This window comes from Rattus rattus, chromosome 1 (genome assembly GCF_011064425.1).
Source record: "Rattus rattus isolate New Zealand chromosome 1, Rrattus_CSIRO_v1, whole genome shotgun sequence".
Lineage (NCBI taxonomy): Eukaryota > Metazoa > Chordata > Mammalia > Rodentia > Muridae > Rattus > Rattus rattus.
This window is the reverse complement of record NC_046154.1, coordinates 158,756,596-158,777,664: the sequence shown is the minus strand read 5'-3', so window position 1 is coordinate 158,777,664 and position 21,069 is coordinate 158,756,596. Positions and strand designations below refer to the sequence as shown.

Genomic DNA, 21,069 nt, shown 5'->3' with positions numbered 1-21,069 from the left:
TGGAAAATATGGTGCTTGCTAGGAAGAAGGTTCTGTGCAGACATAGGGACCAGGGCTCAGACCCACATGTAAATGAGTGTAAACACTTGGGTAAATGAGGAAGAGTCTGGATCCCCAGCACTCCCTGTGAGGCATGGCAACAACCTGTAACTGAGACACTTCAGAGGTGGACACGGGAATCTTCTGGCAAGTAAGCTAGCTAGATTAGTGGGGACTGGTGAGCTCCAACTTCAGTGAGAGATGTTGCCTCAATAAACAAAGTGGAGAGCAGTAGAGGAAGACAATGTCTACTTTGGGCCTCCACATTTACTTGCTCACATCTGTGCATATACATATTCATTTGTATATGTATGTGTATATAGCTAAGGATGTAGCTTGCTTTGTAGAGTGTTTGCGTAGCATATATGAAAACTCTGGGTTTGATACCTAGTACTGCCTAAAACCTGGTATATTGGCATCCAAGCTCAGGATCAACTTCTGTGTAAGGTGGGCCTGGGCTGAAACAGGGAGGAGGGGAGGGGAGAAAGCTGTTGTCAGTTTTCCCTAAAAAGTCCAATCGAAAGCATGTCTTTCGTTCACATACTCTACAAGCTAAGGCGGACTGAGAGTTCCAGGTTAACCTGACCTGGTAGACAAAAATTGCTGGTTTCTTTCTGAAATTTTATGTCAGACAGCAGAAGAAGGCATCGGATCCCCCTACAGATGACTGTGAGCCACCATGTGGCTGCTAAGAATTGAACTCATAACCTCTGGAAGAGCAGTCAGTGTTCTCAACTACTGAGCCATCTCTCCAGCCTATTTTCTGATTCTGTAGTGGGATTTATATGTACTCACCTGACTAAGAACAGCAGCCTAGTCTCAGGCCCCGCCTCCTAGAGTGGCGCCCAGAACTAGGCCACACCCCATATCTCGCGAGATCTGAGAAGCGGGAAAATGGCGCCGACGTGAGCGTGAGCCTGTGCCGCCGAGGAGGCCGCCCCTGCTGGAGCCAGAGCCACCGAAGGCACGGGAACCAGAGGTCTAACTGAGTAGAGGATGGTGAGCGCAGCACCCCGGACGCGGGCGCGGAAGAGCAGCGGGACTGATAGGGAGCGGTTCTGCCGCGCCTCCCTCCAGCGACCCCGCCCCCACATCCGGGTCCCCGCCCGCCGCTGACTGTCACTTAGTGAGCGTCCAGCCCCTTCAGTTAGGCCTGGCTTCGCTTGGGCCACGCCCATTCTCCTAGAGTTCAGCCCCTAAATTTAACACATTCTGGCCCTGAACATCCCTGCTCAGCTCTAGCTCGACCTATATTCCCCATCACACAATCCCCTCCTGGCCCTCCAGCATTTCCTGGTTGCTCCTCTAGGCCACGCCTCCGCTCCATGGTGCCTCTCCTGCCAAAGTTGAAGAGGAAGGGATGTTGATGATGTTCTTTTATGCATAATCCCTGATGACTCCTTCTGCAATTGGAGTTAGAAGACAGTAGCTCAGTTTGCCCTTACCTCCCTTACCTTGCTGATGACTCAGAAAGTGAAATGACTGGGGTAATATCTGGTGAGAGTGGAGGGAGTGTTGTGGACCTTTGTAGTAGAAGGGCTTCCCTCTGTCCTAGGGATCCCAGTCTGATTCTAGCCACGTCTTGCACCAGGAGGAATTATCCGGACCCAGCTCGGACACGCTGGCCACTGTAGAATCCAGCTCCAATGAGCCTGACAAGGAGGTGGCATCTCCAGATGTGGCAGCTACAGCCACTCTTTCCTCTGTGGAGGAGCCCGGCCCTAACCCAACAGCCACGCCACCAGTATGGGACCGTGGAGGACCTCTGCAGCAAGTTGCCTGTCCAGTCCCAGACAGCTGCCAGACTAGCTCGACCACCAGAGGCGTGGGGACCAATGAGGACCTTCGGTTGCCTAGACGACGTCCACCACCAGGTTATCTGTGGAGTTTCTGGGGAGTTACATGCCTTTGATAGGACTGAGATGGTGCAGGATATCCCATGGGGGGTGGTCTTCACCATTTACTGTGCATCTTGTCAATATGTCAGGTATGGCTCCAGGGATGAACTAAACCAATCTAGTCCTTCCAGGAAGTTTATTCTAACAGTGGCTGGGTGGGGAGTGTTCAAGGCTTTGGGAATGAGGGGAGGTCAGTAAGGAAAAGATTAATGATACCCATTTATCCTGCAGGGAAACAAATACCCTGCTCTAGCCCTGGCTGCTCCCTCAGTTTCCCCAGTGTTCGAGATCTGGCACAGCATCTCCGTACCCACTGTCCGCCCACACAGTCACTGGAAGGTAAGTGGAAGGTTGCTGATAGTGAAGCAGATTAGGGTGGAAGATAGGCAGCTCCCCAGGGTTAGTCTTAACCACCCCACTCCACATCTGCACTTTATCCCTACCAGGCAAACTCTTCCGATGCTCAGCCCTGAGCTGCACTGAGAGTTTCCCCAGCATGCAGGAGCTGGTAGCCCACGGCAAGCTGCACTACAAGCCCAATCGATACTTCAAGTGAGACCCTGACCATCCCCTCTGTCGGTTCCCAATCTTTAGGGCTTCCTAACTGGAGGAAGGGTGGGTTGAAGTATGAGTATGGCCTGGGAAACCAGCCCCAACCGTGCATGGAAAACAGATGTGAATTAGGAGTAAGTCACTGTGGCTACAGGCTCAGTGTGGAGGTGTAGAGTACACATGCTGTGGTTCGGTCCAGTTCCACCTCATTTCTTATATGGAAAACTGGTCACCTAAGTACAATCAAAACTTGAGAGTCTGAGCTAGAAAGATCCAGAAGACTACAGGCACGGAGGCCAAGCTCCTTCACTTTGGGTACAGTACCACAGAGGTTCTGATGTAGATACCCTTCCCACATCCTGGTCCCTGGGTAGCAATGGATAGGCCCTTCCTGTTGCCCAGGAGACAGTCAAGTACTGTGCCTGCCTCCAGGTGTGAGAATTGCCTCCTGCGCTTCCGCACTCATCGCTCGCTCTTCAAGCATCTGCATGTTTGTATAGACCATGGTCAGAACCCAGCCCCGCCACCACCCCCTGCCCTGGACAAAGAGCCACCTGTACCAGAGCGTCCCCCAGAGTCCGACCCTTCGTCCTCCCTGGGCCTGCCATTCCCACTACTTGAGCCTTTCACCTCTGCCCCCACTGGGCCCTTCCTTCCTTACTTGAACCCTGCACCCTTTGGCCTGAGTCCCCCGAGACTGCGCCCATTCCTGGCTGCCACTCCAGGGCCACCGGCATCCAGCACTGCCATCTGGAAGAAGAGTCAAGGTGAGTATAGGAGCAGGTTGCCTACAAAGCTGGTTGAGCCTACTTTTATTCTGAACTTGAACTGCTTCTTTCCTACAGGTGCTACCAGTAGTCCCAGAAGACCTCAGGGCGGCTCCGATGCGCCCTCAGGTGCGTGCAGGTGACCACCAGGGACGGGTGGAGGGGCCTTCATTCCTGTGCCCTAAGTGGGCCCTGTGAATGCTGGAAAGCAGCGGTGACTGTCCCTTAAAATACATGATTTTTGCCTTTCAAATGACTGGTATCTATGCCTTCATTTGGTATCTGTGCCAAGTTCCTGTGTAAACATTTGTGTCTTGTTCTGTCTCTGAGTGGTCTTCTTCTATGGTGGGTCCAGGGATAGGAGGCAAATGTGGTACCTGCTGTGATGGGTAGTCACGCCCAGGGAAAAGTCTAATCTGTCCTGGTTGACATCTACCATCCATGGTTGAAAGGCTCTCTGGAGGGAGACCCAGGACTCAGAGGCCGGCCGGCCTGCCTGCCTGCCTGCCTGCCTGCCTGCCTGCCTGCCTGCCTGCCTGCCTGCCTGCCTGCCTGCCTGCCTGCCTGCCTGCCTGCCTGCAGGGTACATGGCCCCCAGCCACATTGTGTGCGAACACATGGATGGCTGATATTCGTGTGACTTCTTCTCAGTCTCTCGGTCTGCCATTATACTGCACCTGCAGGACCACCACCCTGGCTACCCCACAGCCTCAAACCTGGGTTCCTTGGTTCCAACACCCAGTTGGGTAAGGCTGAGGAATGTTCAGGCACGGAACTAGAGGCAAGGGATGAGGCACAGGCTCAGCTGACCCCTCCTCAACTCTACACAAGACCCAACCCTGTTTGCTATTGGGGTGTCACAGTGGTCAGAGGGGGAGAATCCAGTTTTATCACAGCTTTGAACCAGCTCTGCTGGGCTAAGTTGTAGGGATACAGAGATTTTTGTAATTTGAGGAAGAAGGGGACAATAGAGGAGGCACGTTGTGCCAGTGTGTGCTGTGTCTTGGGTTCCTTGCCCCTCAGATTTTTTTTTAATGTCTTTATTTTTTTAAGAGAGAGTGCAAGTGATGTGTGTACAGAAGTGTAATGCTTGTGAAGGCCAAAAGAGGGTATAGGATCCCTAAGCATTTGTGAGCTGCCAGCGTGGGTGCTGGGAACCACACTTGCATCTTCTGTAAGAGCAATATGAGAGTGAACTTTCTGTTAGTGTCACAGTTAATCTTTTTTTTTTTTTCATTTATTTCAGAGTTAACTCTTATCTGCTGAGCCCTCCTCTACAGCCCCCCCCCCCCAATAAGTACTAGGCTGATACCTATGGGACTAGGGTGCTCACACACCTTGGGAGGGGGACTTAAAATTGACTTCACAGAATCTGACTCTCATCAGAACTCCTATTTTCCTGGCATCTCAGCTGTGGAATCCAGATCTGCAGTTCACTGCCCACCCTAGGGGTAGTCAGTGCCCACTGTTCTGTTCTACAACTTCCAGAACCACATAGGTTTGTTATTTTCCCAGATGGTTTTCCTTTATTGAAAACCCAGGCATAGTGACACATGCCTCTAATCCCGGCACTTGGGAGGCAGAGGTAAGTGGATCTGAGTTCATAGTCAGCCTGTTCTACAGAGCTAGTTCTAGGACAGTCAGGGCTACACAGAGAAACCCTGTCTTGAAAAATAACAAAAAAGAAATATGGGGGTTGGGGATTTAGCTCAGTGGTAGAGCGCTTGCCTAGCAAGCGCAAGGCCCTGGGTTCAGTCCCCAGCTCCGGAAAAAAAAAAAAAAAAGAAATATGGCTTACCATGTTCAAGTGCTTGCCCATGCAACCCTGATGGCCTGTTTGAGTGGGGTAGAAAAAGAAAATCAAGTAGCCAAAATTGTCCTTTCATATATTAAGCCCTGAGCTTAAAGCATGGTGGCACACATCTTTAATCCCAGCACTTGGCAGGCAGTCAGGCAGATCTCTGTAAATTCAAGGTCTGATCTAAGTGACAAGGTCCAGGCAGGACACATAGTGAACAATGTCTCAAAAAAATGAGGGGGAAAAAAGCCCCATGGTATGGTGGCACATGGCACATCCAAGCTCTTGGAAAACAGAGAAGGATCATTCTTTTTAAGTTCATACCAACCTAGACTACAAAGCAACACTGTCTCAAGAAATTTTGTTTTTAAGTATCAAGAATTAGGAAGGCAATGTGGAAATCTAGGTCTGAGTAAACCCTGCTCCTGAGGCCAGTGGGTTCACAGAGATGAAAGCCTTGGGTAGCTATAGTTGAGGAGTTGGGCAGGTCAAGATGGAGAACTGAACTTTATCAGCATCTTCCTTGCAATCAGCAGACCTTCTGTTGCTGCTGGCATCTACCCCAACCTGTATTCTGGAGAGTCCGGGGTCCATTTGAAAATGTACTATGGATGGGGATGTAGCTCAATATAGTACTTGCCTAGCATGCACAAAGCCTTGGGTTCTTTCTATCAACACCACATAACTAGGCTTGCTAATAAGTGCTTAAGTTCCAGAACTAGGAGGAGGTGGGTATTAGCACTCTCTAAGCTCCACCCCTACAGTTAACCTAGCAACAGCCAGGCATGCCTGACACTATGAAAAGGGCTGCTTGCCCCTTCCTCTCTTCCTGCTTTCTTGTTCTTACCCCTCCCCCTTCTCTCCACGTGCTCATGGCCGTCCTCTACTCTTCCTCTACTCTTCTATTTCTCTACTTCTCTCTCTGCCCTACTACCCTCTTAATCCCCCTCCCCATGCTGGCTGGTCCCTCAGAGGGATGGGATGTCTCAGCATGGGCCTGCTGAGGCACCCCCTTCCCCCAGACCCCCATAGAACATAATCCCCACCCTCTCCTTTATCTTTTATAAAACACATTGGTGGGGCTGGAGAGATGGCTCAGAGGTTAAGAGCACTGTCTGCTCTTCCAGAGGTCCTGAGTTCAATTCCCAGCAACCACATAGTGGCTCACAACCACCTATAATCAGGTCTGGTGCCCTCTTCTGGCCTGTAGTTGCATACATGCAGGCAGAAAGCTGTATGATGTATACATAATAAATTAAAAAAAAAAAAAAAAACATTGATGCTAAAACCCAGGACATATCCTTATCTTTTAATAAACACATCAGTGGGAGTGTGGACTCTGGAGGATTGGGAGTTCAAGGTCATCCTGGCTAGATATGGTATATGTCTATACCCACCACTAACCCCCCTGTCATATATATCCACAAAGAAAACATGGTGCCTTACTTCTGTTCCAGTCCAAAGCCAGGCTGGCCACGCCTCTTGGAAATAGAAGTCCAGTGTGTTGTTTTTCCATTACTTAGAGGTTGGTTCTAACCTCTGTCTAGCAAGGGTAATCCCCTCCTATCCCAAAGAGCCTTTCACAAGTGCTCCTTAGTGTCCCTCATAGGTCTCTGGATAAAGACTCCTTGGGCTGGAGAGATGGTGTAGTAGGTACAAACAGGATCTGAGTTTAGATTCCCAGTACCTATTTTAACACAATACGGTAGTACATGTCTGTAACCCAGTACTGGTGGTTGGGGCAGGAGGGAGGGTGCGGGGGCAGCCATTCTGGAGGCTTGATGGCCAGCCAGTCTAACCAAAACAGCGAGTTAAAGGTTCCATTGAAAGACCTTGTCTCAAAGTGCCTGAGGAAGGCATTCTAATATTAACTTCTGTCTGGTCTCCACATGTGCTGGCATGGTTGCCTGTACCCCACATGCACAATACATATACAAACACAGATCCAGTTCTAGTAGCCCACAAGGCTCCTCCTTAAACTTCCCCATCTTCTTCCATGGCCATACTCTTCATACCTGCTTCTTCTGGGAAATGTAAAAATCTGGAAAAGAAAACCTCAAAGACCTCCTTGGTACCACCCGTTTGTCTCACTCACCACTTCCTTGTATCCTAACTTTAAATCAGGATTACCCTCTATCACCTCTTTGTCCTAGTATCTGCAGCCAAAAGGTGACATTACTCACCTGGTAAGCTAGGTCCTCCAGAGCCTACATCTGTCACAGCCCTCCTATCTTTTTATCTTCACTGTTTGTAGGATCCAGAGAATGATTTACACAGTCATATTTGGTTTTGAATGAGTTTATTAAGCCAAAGTAAAATAATAAATAGCAAGTGATTAGTGGGGAGGGGAAGGGAGGTAAGTGATAGATACCTAGGACTTCTTGGCTGGCCAATCTAGCAAAAAGTGAGCTTCAAGTTCTGAGACCTTGTCCCAAAAAATAAGTTGGAGAAGACATTGATGGCAACTTTTAGCCCCTACAAACATAGGCACAGACTCATGCACCCACACAAAATAAGGTAGATGTCATTATGCTAGTACTTTGGGATCTTCTGGATGAAAAGGGTTGAGTGGGGAGAGTAGGGGATTTGGGAAATGTCTTCTCAGTGGTTCCTGTCCCAGAAACTTAGTATTGAGGGTCAGATACCAGGGACATACAGAATTTCCACTGCAACCATTTCTGCCCAAAGTACCTTTTATCCTTGCTGTTTTACACACGCCCAATCTTTGCTCTTCTGGGAAGCCTTGCAATCCCTATCCCCACCCCCACTCACCCTTGTGCCACCCCACTCCCTGCTCCTTAACTCCCATAATCCCCAACCTCCTTCTCTTTAAACTGGGACTCTTTGTGTTCTACCCTGAACTCCCACATAGACAATGAAGTCTTCCTATTGCCCCAGCTTTCCAGCAGAGAACACCCAAGAGTGTTCAGTGAAGGAAAAGCATCTGCTGGCAGGAGCTTGCACAGCTGCTCAGAGGCCAAGGTTAACTAGAACAGATGGAATTCCTGGAGATTTCTTTGCAGGGTCAGGTTTCAGGCTACCTCTTGGCAATTATGCACTATTATGCACTAACAGTTCTGTCACCTCAAGGATGCAGAATTGCTGATATTTATTCTGGCTAAGAGAGGTGGAGAGCACCAACAACCCCAGATGGATCACAGCTCATATGTCTGGACCGCGCTCCTGCTCCCTCCTTCAAAGAACTCCCCAATCTACCACAATAATTTAGCCCTCGATCTTTTTTTTTTTTTTTTTTTTTTTTTTTTTTCAGTTTCTTTTTTTCCGGAGCTGGGGACAGAACCCAGGGCCCTAGCAAGCGCTCTACCACTGAGCTAAATCCCCAACCCCTTAGCCCTTCATTATAGGCTTCTAGTTCAGCCCTTCAGTTTGTGTTGGTCTTGATTGCCTACTGTGTGCTTTCCTTTCAGGCCAGCACAAAGATCAGAGGACAGCTGTGGGGTTGATTTTTCCCCTCCATGTTACATGGGTTCCAGGAATCAAACTAAGGTCATCCAGTTTGTTTTAAGCAAATGTTTTAACCACAACCACAACCGCTAGCCATCTCACTGGCCCATTGTTATCGGTTTTGAGATTGGGTCTCCACTCAGTTACCAAATCTGAATTGCATGCGTGATCCACCAGCTACACTCTTAACCAGTAACTGAGATTATAGGCATGACTTTTTTCATATTCCTACCTCTGACTCCATTCAAGATTCTGGAAACTTAAACCCAGACTTAGCCATCCCTAACCATCAAGACTCCTGTAAAAGCAGACTCATCTCTAGGAACTCTCCAAGACAGGAAAGCAGAAGCATCAGAATCTTGATGCTGTGTGCTAAAATGAGGGAGGTGTCTCTCCCAACCTAAGCTGCTTTCTTTCCATTTAAATAAGCTCATGAAACATCACCTGAGCTCATTCCCAAGAGTTATACAGGTTCTTGCTATTCCATCAGCCTCATAACACACAACAGCAGACTTATCACCTAAGTCAAAACGTGTTTATTTTGTTTCTAAGATTGGGTTTCATTGTGTGTGTTCCTTGCTACACTGGAACTATGGCCTTAAACTACCAGACCTTCCAATTCTCCTGTTTTTACCTCCCAAATGCTGTTTTATGAAGTTCTGGAAATCAGGTTTAAGCCTTTGTACATGCTATATAAAAGTACACTACCAGAGCTACAAACCTTGGATTTATTTATTTTCCTTTGACAGGGTCTCAACTTTATTTTTCCCAAGATAAGTTCTCATTATGTAGCCCTGGCTGTCCTGGAACTTGGTATGTAGACCAGGCTATCCTAGAACTCAGAGATCCACCTGCTTCTGCCTCCCAAGTGCTGAGATAAAGGTCATTATGTCCTTTTAACAGGGTCTCAACTTTCTAGCCAGAGTATGGTCATGCACTTAATATCCTCTTGCCCCCAGTCTCCCAAATATTGGGATTACAGATGTGTGCCACCATATCTGAGCAGGACATGGACTTCTTTGGTTAAGTTTCTTAAGTTTCTGAGTCAGGGTCTCATTATGTAGCGTTAACTGGCCTGAAATTCACTATGTAGATTAGGTTAACCTTGGAAAGGTTACTGCTACTACTTCTGCTGGTATTACAAGTATGCACCACGACATCAAGTGCGTAGAGATGTACTTTGTGACTCCAGGGACATCGACACATGTGTACTCATCTATGCACTGGAACTACCCTACTAGGGTCTACATATTCCTACTGGGACCATAGCCCAGACTGGTGACATCGGAATCTCTGGAAGATCTTTTTCAACAGTTCAAGGAATTCTATTCTGTTCCCAAACTGAGAATCATATCTCTGTACTTTGCTGACTGTTCTTTGTTCCTGTGGACTGAATCCTGTGCTCGGGGCTCTCCTTTTCCTATATCTACCTTTGTCTCACTTTGGGTCTCAAGGGCTATTTCCATTTTCCTGCAATTCAGTTTTCTGGTTTCTCCTCTCTCTGCTTCCTTTAACCACAAGAAACTTGAGAGGTCCTAAAACCCCCTACCTTCACAGGAACAATCATATCCCCTGACCCCAGAGACTTAAAATTTTTTAATACCACCCACCCATAAATCTGCTATCCCAGTTGATTATGCTTTGGAGGTACAGCCCTGACTGATGCGGCATTTGTCACTTTAACAAGGAAGTCCTGTTGAGAGTACAAGTGGTGAAACAAGGCAGATGAAGCAATATAGGAAGACAGATATGTCCTCATAATTGCACCAGCCATATCCTAGGCCTAACTCTTAGAGACTTCTAAGACCCAGAAAAAACCATAAAATCCCCACTGAGGTGCTCTGTTCCTGTGGCTGTCCTTGCTTCTTTGGAGACAAAGCTTGTCAGAACCCCAAAGTGTTAAAACTAAGAGGGAAGAGGGACAATAGGGAAGAGGCTAGTGGCAGCTCTGAACTGTGTGCTTTAGAGATGTGCTTAGGTCTAATGACCTGGCCTTGGGGACAGTAGTAGACAGGCAGGAACTCAAGGAGGTGACAGAAGGCCAACTCCGCCTCCTTCCTCCTCTGCCCTCCTCACCCTGACAGCCCCTACTTGGTGTGTCAGCCTGTGGAACAGAAACCACTGTTACTTCCTCAAGACAGAAGCGTAAGCTCAGAGCCCATTCACCCTGTGGTTCATCACACCCTGAAGCCATGGTGAGTCCTCAAGCCCCCATTGGAAATTCTTCTGGCCAGGTAACAAGGGGGCAGAAGCAGAAACTGGGGAACTATAAATATGCCCCCCAGGAGTAGCCTAGCAGAATAGAGATAGAATAGTCTTGGGAATGAAATGACCCAGGAAAAGATAGGGACTAGCCAAGGCATAGCTTGAGCTCTTGTGTACCAGCTTTGTATTTGTGACTACAAGGCAGTGTGGTGCTGGTTGGGTCTGCATGAAACAATATACCCTCAACCCAGGTCAGCAGCTGGGATATAAGCAGAGGCTTCCTGTGGGATGATTATATGGGTCATGCACCTGCTACACCAGTCCCCATCTCCAGCCAGTCAGTTACCCAAGCTATGCTGTTAAACTCTTCCTTATCTAGTCCTGTGGTCATCTGGAGTTGTTGCCTCAACTCACTTAGACTGGGGTTTCAACAAAGGCATGTCTGACCTCAGGCAAGAATTTGCTTCCTTCCCAGAGATCCTTCTGAGTCCATCTCAAGATGGGTTCACAAGGTTCTGTCCTCTCTGTTCTCCAATCTTCTTTACCCTTGGTGAAGATAGGCTGGGAGTATCTATCAGTATTTCTACCAGCACCTGTGACCTATGGCAGAGAGCCGGTCAGACTTGAGAGCACAGGAGATGTTCTGAACATGTCATATGGTGCCTGTACCCATTTGGAGATTCTGCCTGCTGGTCCTCATGGGGGGTTTCATGAGTCATATCAGGGACTATCAGACCTTATACCCACATCTTAGATAGATGTGTATGAAGCTTAACTTAGACTGGCTGGCCAGCAAGCCCTAGAGGGCCTCCTCTCTTATCCTCTCCAGAGCTAAGGATGACAGGTACTGCTGCTGACTTTTTTATATATGAATACTAGGACTCAGGCTTGCATGACAAGTACTTTGCCTACTGAGCAATCCCTTTAGCCCCCAAAATAAAATTTTAACAGTCTATAGTCAAACTGGATGTGGTGGTACACACCCATAATCCCAGTACTCAGATGGCTGAAGCAGTAAAATTGTGGAATCCCAGACAAGCCTGGGCTACATAGTGAGAAACTGACTCAAAACAAGTAAATAAATAAAGCCAGTGGTGGCACACACCTGTAATCCAAGCACATGGGAGGTGTAGGCAGGAGGTTATCAAGGTTATCTTCAACTCTAAAGCAAGTCTGAGGCCAGCCAGCCCAGGATAAATGAGACCCTGCTTCAAAACACAAATACTGAAAAAAAAAAAAAAAAAACAACAAAGCCCCTCACTACTGGGGAATAGAGCTCACTGCTACAGAGCTTGTTTAGCAAGGTGCTACGTTCCCTCCCTAACACCATGAAAATAAAAACCCTCAAAACAACCTTGTAAAGACAGCATAACTAGTATAAAAAACTTCCTAGGTAATGAGAGACAAAGAAAACAGAAAATGTTAGTGAATATGGGCAACTGGGAAGAGAAAACTGATTTAAAATGGGGTTTTCTCAGAGGTCACCCTCAGGAACATTATGATAAAGACATGGAGGAGGACGAGGAGAGACCAATGCACTGTGTGGTATGCATTACAGACAGAACAAAGGCTATGAGATGGGAAGGATGTTGCTGAGTCATCTAGGGACTGTTTGCTTTCCCTAGATATGAAAACGCGCTGAGAGATTGGGAGCAGACTGGGTAGGAGCTCATTACAGTGATCTGTGGCGGACAGTTCCTCTAACTGGGGTGACAGTGAGAAGTGGTTGAATTCCGGATGTATTTTGAAATCAGAAAAAAAAAAAAAAAAAAAAAAAGGACTGGGGAGAACATAGTGGTCAGGCAGGGGGGCAAAGAAAGATCAAGGGGGGAGCAGTGGCACAAAGGTTGAAGATGCTGGGAAGGTATTGTTGACTGGAAGTACCATGTGAGGGCCATGGGCTAGTGGAGAGGCATAACGAGCTAGGTCCCGTTAGAGGTTAGACACAGCTTAGGTGGAAGAGTCTGGAGGGTATGGGTTCCAGGAACCTGGGACAGTAGTAGTTCTTACCCAAAAAGAGAAGCTAGCTGAGGTTGGGGAAGAACCAATGTTAGATGGGAACCTACGGGAAGAGGAGGTTGATGGGTCTGTGTGCCTATGACCGACTGTTTCTCCATCTGTTTTCTTGTTATGAGACCCTTCCTGAATGACCCATGTCCTTTTAGGGGAGCAATCAGGACTTCAGAAACCTCCAAGCTAAGTTCCAAGCCTCTCAGCCAGAACTTGGAGAACCGTTCAGAAAACCCCCAAAGCCTGAGTTCAACAAACTCCTGAAGAAGTTTCCACAGACTGAGTTAAATGAGCAACCCAAGAAGTCCTCACAGTCTGAGCTCAGTGCAGTGTCCTTGAAACCACTGCAGCTGCAGTTTGCAGACCTCCCCAAGAAGCCCCCACAGCCCGAAGTCCTTAAAAAGTTGCCACAGCCTGATCTAGCCAAGAAGCCTGCACAGGCTGAACTCCCAAGGAAGCCTCTACATCCAGAGTTCGCTGGTCTCAAAAAGCCTTCCCAGGCTGACCTCACAGATCTCAAGCAGCCCTCACAGCCCCAGTTTGCCAGCCTCCCCAAACCCCCCCAGTCTGAATTCCCTAACCTCCCCAAGAAGCTCCCCAAACCTGAGTTTGGAGAGCTCTCCAAGAGATCTCCACAGCTTGAGGCACCCCAGGAGCCTAGTGTACCTGCCCAGAAGTCTGAGCCCAACAATCCTGCCAGGCCTCTAGATCTCAAGCCCAAGAAGTTTTGGCAACTTGAGTCCAATGAGGCCCCTCTGAGGCCCTTGCCATCTGAGTTCAGTGCCTTCCCCAAGAAGCCACTGCAGCCTGAGGCTGTTGGTTTGTCTGGGAAGTCCCTAACACAGTCAGAGTCCATCGAAGTTCCTCAGACATCCCCCTCTAAGCATGGATCCAGTGAGTTTTACTCCCACTCCCCACAGCCTGACATCAGTCCCTTTCCAAAGAACACTGTGCAGTCTCAGTTCAATGAGAATTTTAGGAAGCCTCCATATCTTCAAGCCACTGGTTGCCCTAAGTCCCCAAAACAGCCTATGTTCTATGAGGTCCCCCAGACACCCTCCTGGAAGCCTGAGTCATGTAACCCCCAGTCTCACTCCCCGCAGCCAGACTTCAATGCATTTCCCAAGAAGCATCTACAGCTTCAGTCAAGTGACCTTACCAGAACATCCTCCGAGCCTGAAGTCTGCAAGGTTCCCAAGAAGACTCAGCATCCAGACCCCAATGTGCTTTCTAAGAAGCCCTCACAGCCAGAATTGGGTCACCTTCCTAGAACATCCTCGGAACCTGAGTTCAGCTCACTCCCAAGGAAGCCTCAACATGGCAAGTTCTTCCAGCCTGAGTTCCCCAAGGGTCTGCCTAAAAAGCCCAAGCTTCCTGGTTCAGTGTCCGAAAGCTCCCTGCCCCCTGCTATTGCGGGCTCCAGCCCCCAGCTCCCCCTCAGCCCTGGACTTAGAGTTCCTGGTATACCCCGCTGGAAATCAGAAGACTTCCAAGTCCGGTGCCCACCCCGACGGCGGCCCCTGCCCTCAGCCAGCAGCCTGGGTCACCCCCCAGCCAAGCCCCCACTACCACCTGTCCCCATCAATATCCAAAGCTTCAGGAGAGCTCCTGCAACAGCCACAGGTGAGTTAGGGTAGGTCGCTCATGCAGAGGAAGGTGCTAAATATTTGGGCAGAGCCATTTCCCTTGCTCTTTCTCCACAGCTGTACTGAAAAGAGGCTCTTCTATTGGGACCCACTTCCAAGGCCAACATTCTCAACATATTGCACAGTGAGTATATAAAGAGAGGGGCCAGGCATGGGTGTGAGGCTAAAGAAAGCTCATTTCAAGTATCTTTTTCAGGAACCCGGATGAGATCTATGAATTGTATGATGCTGTGGAGGCCACAGATGACTCTAGTCTCAGCCCCAGAGGCAGAGGTTTGTAGGTGGTCTTGGTGGTTGGCCTGGGCACCCATGAAACATTAATTGCAGAGGCATTCTCTCATGCCCCAGGTTTAAGACCGGAAAGTGATCCAGACTAGAAGGGATGCTGGAGGGTCAGATGGTGAGGAAGGGGAAGCCCAGAGGTACCCAAGTAGACAGGTTTGCTGTTGGTAGAGGCATGGTCCAGTGAGGTGACAAGAGACCTGGACAGCAATGAAAGAATTGGCATGGCATGTTCCCTTTATAAAGCCTAGCACTTATGTGCACGAGACATGGGAGAGTAAGGCATTAGGTTGCAAAGCTGGGTAGTTAATTACAATGCATACCTTTAACTACAGCATTTAGAAGAGGGCAGGATGATCAATCTTGGCTACTTAGCAATCAAGACCAACCTGAATTAGATGAAACCTTGCAAACAAAACCAAAGCAATCCTACCCACCAGGTTCCTTGCAGCTGATCCTAGGAGGATGCCACAGTAAGATGTATCTCTGAAATCAGAAGTTTAGGCTGGCAGTTTGGCAGAAGGTTCTTTTAAGTCAATTCAAGGGGCTCCAGGATTGGTGACTCCATGGCAACATGAGCTTCTATGAGAAAACTGCTGACTCTGCAGCAACGGTCAAGGAAGTTACCCTATTACCAATGAGTTCAAGTATCTAAGACTAGGTCAACCAGTTAATTCTAGCTGAGCTTCCCTTCCCCTGACTGTCTTACTGGGCCTCCGAAGAGGGTACTCTAGGCATTGAAAGGCACTTGCTGGGGCTGGGGATTTAGCTCAGTGGTAGAGCACTTGCCTAGTAAGTGCAAGGCCCTGGGTTCAGTCCTCAGCTCCAAAAAAAAAAAAAAAAAGGCACTTGCTCTCTCCGTCCCAGCTGGAGATCCTCATACCAAGCCAGGTTCCTTCAAATTCTCCTGCCCCTTGCTCCTTCCTGGGTGCCTTTTGTTTGCTTATCATGGTATAACCATGACAATATTTACAATACCTCCTTTAGTCTGTCCATCTGTTTCCTCCCCCTCCCCCCCATCTCTCTCTCTCTTGGTTTTTAGAAATAGGGTTTCTGTGTAACAGCCCTGACCTGTCCTGGAGCTCACTCTGCAGACCAGGGTATCCTTGAACTCGAGATCCAACTACATCCACCTCTGCCTCTGCAGTGCTGGTAGTAGTTCATTACCTTGCCCCTTAATGCTTCCATTGAGAAGATACTCTATGGGTCTTTTTGGGGGTGGGGATGGGGGGTGGTTTGGTTTTTTGATAGGGTGCAGCTTTGCAGAAGCTGGTGAGAGCGAGCCCTGGCTATTGTTTCCAAGGTAAAGAAGGACCTCCCTTTCCTAAATTTAATAAACCACACCCCTGCCCCCCAGTGATTTAGTAACATCCTCCCAGTCTTTATCTACCTTTCTTCAAGATCATCTTTACCAGACTTCTTGGGTTTCTTTCAGTGGAATGTGGTATGAGCCTTCCTCTGGGTACAGAGCCTCTTAAAGGCTATTTTGAGCATTTCAGTGATCTTTCTAGTACCACAGTGGCCCAAAACCTCTAGCTTCTTCCTCCTATACTTGGGTTCCTTTGAAGCATGGCAGCCTCACTCTTTTTTCAGCTGGGCACTAATTGGGGGTGGGGGGGGCGTTTGGCAGGGTTCAGCCTTTCTAGGATATGTGCAGATCAACAGAAAGGGCAGACTGCTAGTGGCCTACTCAGAACAAGCTGTAGGGTAACCCAGGACCACAGGACCCAGTAGTATCACAGTCAAGTTTGCTTCTGAGACCACACAAGGCTGAGGCTGATAATGAGAAAAGCGGGTGCAGTACAGGTTCTAGGTAGGAACCAGGTATTTGCCTGGAGAGTGGAGATCAAGTGGTACACACAGACACCCCCTCTGTGGACTGTTCATCAGAAAAGACTGGTAGTCTGAAATGTCCAATGACATTTGGGTCATTAACAAAAATGAGGCTTTTGATTCAGACCCTCACTCAGTCAGGCTTAAAGAGGTTGTCATGCAAACTCTGCCAACAGTTGGACTCACTATGGAAGCCTGGCTTACTGCTGGGAAGTAGTACAAGTTAGCCATCCAGAAATTGGCCATTCAGCCTCAGCAGCAGAAGGTTCAGACTAAGAACACCCAGGATGCTCCTCCTCAGGGGTAAGCACTGGATGCCATAAGAGAATGTGTTTTTAGCTCTGAATCCAAAATCTTATTATAACTTCCAACATATTCTGAGAGGCAGAAACAAAATGGCTCCCAGAACCTACAACTTGTAGCCACACCTTTAATCCCAGCACTCAAGTTGTCGGAAGTAGATAGATCTGAATTCAGGGTTGCCTAGTCTACATAACAGCAAAAAAGCCTACAAATCCATCCCACCTCTACAATTTTACTAGCTGGGTAGCCTTAGACAGCTGACCAACTTCTCAGCCTTTATTTTCTTCACCAAAGTGAACCTTACCCACAAGAACTGATGAGCCGAGAAAAGTGGTTGAGGTTCAGGTAATCACTGAGAACCCAGAGCCAGCAGGATCATCTCACCAGTCACTACGGTAGAGGCATACAGCAGGGGGCCTTCATACTGACTCTGTTCCTGACTCTGTCCAATGCACTCAGATGAAAGGCAGTCTACCCAGCAAGCCACCAGATGGCCTCAAAAGGAGCCAGAGCTCAGGTACACAAGGCAAATGGGGTGTTACGGTGTTGGGCTGAGCTCCGGTCCTCTGATGGGGATACTTCTTGCTCATAAATACCCCGTTACCTGGGTCTTTTAGGAAGGCAGCCACACAGCCCCAGCAGCTGCCAGCCACAGACCCCAAGCTGCAGAAACAGATCAGGAAGGCAGAAAAAGCTGAGAGAGAGTTTAGAAAGAAGTTCAAGGTAAGAACATGGGGAAGAGAATGGGTTCTGGGAAGACTGGTAACCAGGCCCAGGACATCCATCCCAAGGAAGAAACCAAGAAACAGCAGAAGTTAACATGATGTTCTCCAAGTTTGAAGGTGAGATTGTAATTCACACAAAGATGATGATTGACCCCAATGCCAAGACCCGGCGTGGGGGTGGCAAGCACCTGGGCATCCGGCGTGGAGAGATCCTAGAGGTGATTGAATTCACTAACAAGGATGAGATGCTCTGCCGGGACCCCAAGGGCAAGTGTAAGTATGCTTAGCTTACAGCCAGAGAGATAGGAGTAAGGGGTGCCAGGGCCGAGAATCCACTCTACCCATTCTCTCCTGCAGATGGCTATGTGCCCAGAACTGCATTGTTGCCCTTGTAAGTGTTGGTCCTTCCTGGGGGGAGTGGGGTACACCAGGGTTGGCCTCTGCTGACTCTATTATGCTCTCTCTGCCAGGGAAACTGAAGTATATGATGACGTCAGCTTTGGGGGTATGTACCATTGTAGTCCCATAGAGATGCTTTGTATCATCCCTGTGGCACAGGGTCACTTAAAATTCATCCTTCTTTGCAGACCCTCTGGACACGCAACCATTTCCTCAGGGACAGTATGGCAGATAAGTGGGTTCCAGGACCAACAGTCCAGCCACTGCTCACTCAGGAGCCCCGGATCCCAGCCTGGCAAACAGACACCCAAAGGAATGTGCTTACATAAAGTCCTCTTTAAATATCCTGGTCTCTGGTCTTTTCTCCCTTTCCTGACTGGCACACACAGTAGAACACATGCATATATATGTCTGGCACCAAAGGTGAAGGGGAAAAAAAATCAGCTACCCTCCTAATTGAAAGGAGCTGATGAAAGGATACATCCACACACAACTTGAATGACTTAGTAGCTGCACCACACTTGAAAGCTTCCTGTAGGCTGCAAGCATCTGTGTTTCTGAGTGAGTGAGTCTATGATGACCCATCACTGGTGGTGCTCCAGCCTAGCAAGACATCCGTATGAAGTATGTCCCAAACAGTGACATTCTCAGTGGGCTTGAACAAAGAAAACCCAAAGTGAAGTGAGCTGGGACTCAGAATAAAGCCAAAGGATGACTTTCAGGATTGCTGTAAGATATTTCAGGGTTGCTAATTCACACCTAGAAAAATGACAACCTTCTAGAATCTTTACTAATAGTGTTCCTAGTATAACCAGGTCCTCTCTTCAAACCCTGGGGCCCACAGACAAGCAACCATGAGGGTGAGATCCCTGGTGTTGACAGCTTTGAGGAAGAAGGAAGTGCAAGCTGCCCCGCTCTGCAGACCTCAAATGGCCACCTCTACAGAAACAGACAAAAATACAAAAAGGCAAGCCACTTTCAGGAACTGGTATTTATTATCAAAGTCATATTCGATGTCAACAAGATGCCACAACTACAAAAAAAATTGCGCACATTGCAATCTCAATGCAAACAGTCAAATGGAACCCCAATCATTAAAAAATTAATTCAAATTACCCCAAAAAGCAACTGAATTTTTTAAACATCTTTATACATCCAGCCAACAAATTAAAATGGTTAACAAGAAAAAATACAAATTCAGAGGTCTGGTACTGATGTTTAAAAAAGGCAACTGCTTAAGCGTTTCTATCAATTCGAACATCAATCTCTCGGCCACTCAGCTTCATGCCATTCATCATCCGGCAGGCTCTCTCAGCCACCTCTGGAGACTCAAACTTAACCACACCGCACCCCTTGGACTTTCCGTTCTCCATCTTGATGTCGGCGTACAGCACGTGGCCTGGCACAGGGAGGGAAGAAGAGACCACACGCATCAGGCAAACCCAGAGCTCAGCCTCAGTCTGGGCTCCACTCAGTCCAGATCACCTGTTGGATTTCGGTGACAAGAGTCAAAAAGGAGAGACCCTTGCATATGAAGTGAATGCTCAGAACACCACGTATGGCGGCGCCAGCAACTACAGCCCCCTCCACTACATTGCCATTGTTCTCCAAGCATGACAACAACTTAACCTGCTGTGAAGAACCTGCAAAATGGCTTCAAATATTTGTGGTTATGCTCCAGCAAGTTACAGAGAGAGGGGACTATGGAGACAACCTTAGAGTAGAACTCTTAAGGGTGATTGCTGAATAAAACCATCTTGTCACAAGGCCATTACCAATACGATGGTTCTATACTGCCCCAATGTAAGGCAGGTATACTCGGTGAGTAGCTTATGGACCTATATGATTATTATGTACCCAGGTATGCGTCAAGCACAAAAGAAATGGGTCTATAATAAATAGATTAAGAGTCACAGACACACATTAGTGCTGTTAGGGCCCACAATTCTAGTGCTACTAATGGCTTGGGGAGAGATGACATTCCACTGGCTTCTCATGATAAAGTTCTGAAAGATATTAAGTAGAAATTCATCAAAATAAACATTCCTCCCAAAGTTGGACACAATGGTACCTGCAAATCTTAGTACTTGGGAGACTAAAGCAAGATTTTGCATTCTAGGCCAACATGGAGCTACCTGGCAAGGTCCAGGCTCAAAAGGGAATGACAAGACAGAAGAAAAAGAGGGAAGACAGAAAGAAAAATGGAAAGGTGTCTCACCTGTAATCCCAGCCCTTGGGAGTTGGAGGTAGAGGAATCAAGAGTTCAAGGTAACTAAAGATGCAGCTCAGTGGGCATAGTGCTTTGCCTAGCATGCATAAAACCCCTGGTTTGAGCCCCAGCATTTGTACAAACCAGGCAGGGTGGCACACCTCTGTAATCCCAGCATTCAGGAAGTAGAAGTAAGAAGACTACAAGTTCAAGATTATTTTCAGCTATATAGTAAGGGTCCATCTGAGTTTTAAGAGACCCAATCTATACTACCACTCCTAAACGCCCCGACCTCCAAAAAAACCAACTAGAATTTAAGGTCATACTTGGCTACATAAAGTCTTTGGAACCTCTCTCTCTCTCTCTCTCTCTCTCTCTCTCTCTCTCTCTCTCTCAAAAAAAAAAAAAAAAAAAAAAAAAAAGTAAAGGAGCAGAGGGAATTTTCTGGCAGGAAAGCACTTATGTTCAAGGGCGGGCGCGCGCGCGCGGGGATGGGGGATGGAACCAAGTTTCTAGAACCTTTTGAATTTGCATTTTCTCAGAAGTAGGGAGAGCGACACATTCCATTCCCAGTTTTTGGAATATCTAGTTACAATATTGACTGTGGTGAAAATTACAATTCAGAGAATCATAGAAACAGACAAGAAGGTTGGCTTTGACTCTACTGCTTATCCTAAAGAATCAGGAAAAGCACTAAGAACACTGGAACGTGAGCCATTTCTGCATGAAGAAATGAGAAACAGGTGTCTTGACCCAGCAGCCACCCACACCTTGGTTTAGTTGAGAAGGTGCAATGAGAGCAGGGGAAGACTGCATCTCGGTCACTGAAGAAGCTTTCCAGAAGAAAGGTTGTCTTGTGTTAAGAATCCACAACCAGAGACTTTCACCCCACACTGTGTGCCCAGATCTACAACTACTGAGCATGAGTTCTCTGAGGA

At 47.9% G+C, this 21,069-nt stretch overlaps 3 protein-coding genes across 9 annotated transcripts in view; 2 read left to right on the top strand and 1 right to left on the bottom strand.

Moving 5' to 3' along the window:
* The first annotated feature begins 926 nt into the window (after positions 1-926).
* Znf414 (zinc finger protein 414) lies at positions 927-3,580 on the top strand. 4 transcript variants are annotated; one of them, XM_032910078.1, is made up of 6 exons: positions 927-1,038; positions 1,631-1,913; positions 2,169-2,276; positions 2,384-2,489; positions 2,922-3,256; positions 3,335-3,580. In XM_032910078.1, the coding sequence occupies exons 1-6, from the start codon at positions 1,036-1,038 to the stop codon at positions 3,397-3,399; spliced, it is 900 nt and encodes a 299-aa protein (XP_032765969.1). In that variant the 5' UTR covers positions 927-1,035; the 3' UTR covers positions 3,400-3,580. The 4 variants fall into 4 exon arrangements, with proteins under 4 accessions (XP_032765969.1, XP_032765962.1, XP_032765956.1 ...); XM_032910071.1 differs by having other exon boundaries at positions 1,595-1,913; XM_032910065.1 differs by having other exon boundaries at positions 2,922-3,580.
* Positions 3,581-10,593: 7,013 nt separating this feature from the next.
* Positions 10,594-17,918, top strand: Pram1 (PML-RARA regulated adaptor molecule 1). Its single transcript, XM_032911467.1, has 8 exons — positions 10,594-10,714; positions 12,890-14,357; positions 14,438-14,504; positions 14,577-14,653; positions 17,258-17,315; positions 17,416-17,521; positions 17,634-17,796; positions 17,881-17,918. Exons 1-8 carry the CDS (start codon positions 10,712-10,714, stop codon positions 17,916-17,918), a joined length of 1,980 nt encoding a protein of 659 aa, XP_032767358.1. The 5' UTR covers positions 10,594-10,711.
* Positions 17,919-18,898: 980 nt separating this feature from the next.
* Hnrnpm (heterogeneous nuclear ribonucleoprotein M) overlaps positions 18,899-21,069 on the bottom strand; it is a 37,856-nt gene continuing 35,685 nt past the window's right edge. For 2 of the 4 annotated variants that reach the window (XM_032910022.1, XM_032910028.1), the window contains one exon: positions 18,899-19,321. In XM_032910022.1, coding sequence (XP_032765913.1) covers positions 19,158-19,321 — 164 coding nt within the window. In that variant the 3' untranslated portion in view covers positions 18,899-19,157. Of the gene's footprint in view, positions 19,408-21,069 lie in introns of all 4 variants that reach the window. The other 2 variants (XM_032910045.1, XM_032910036.1) reach the window with 2 other exon arrangements.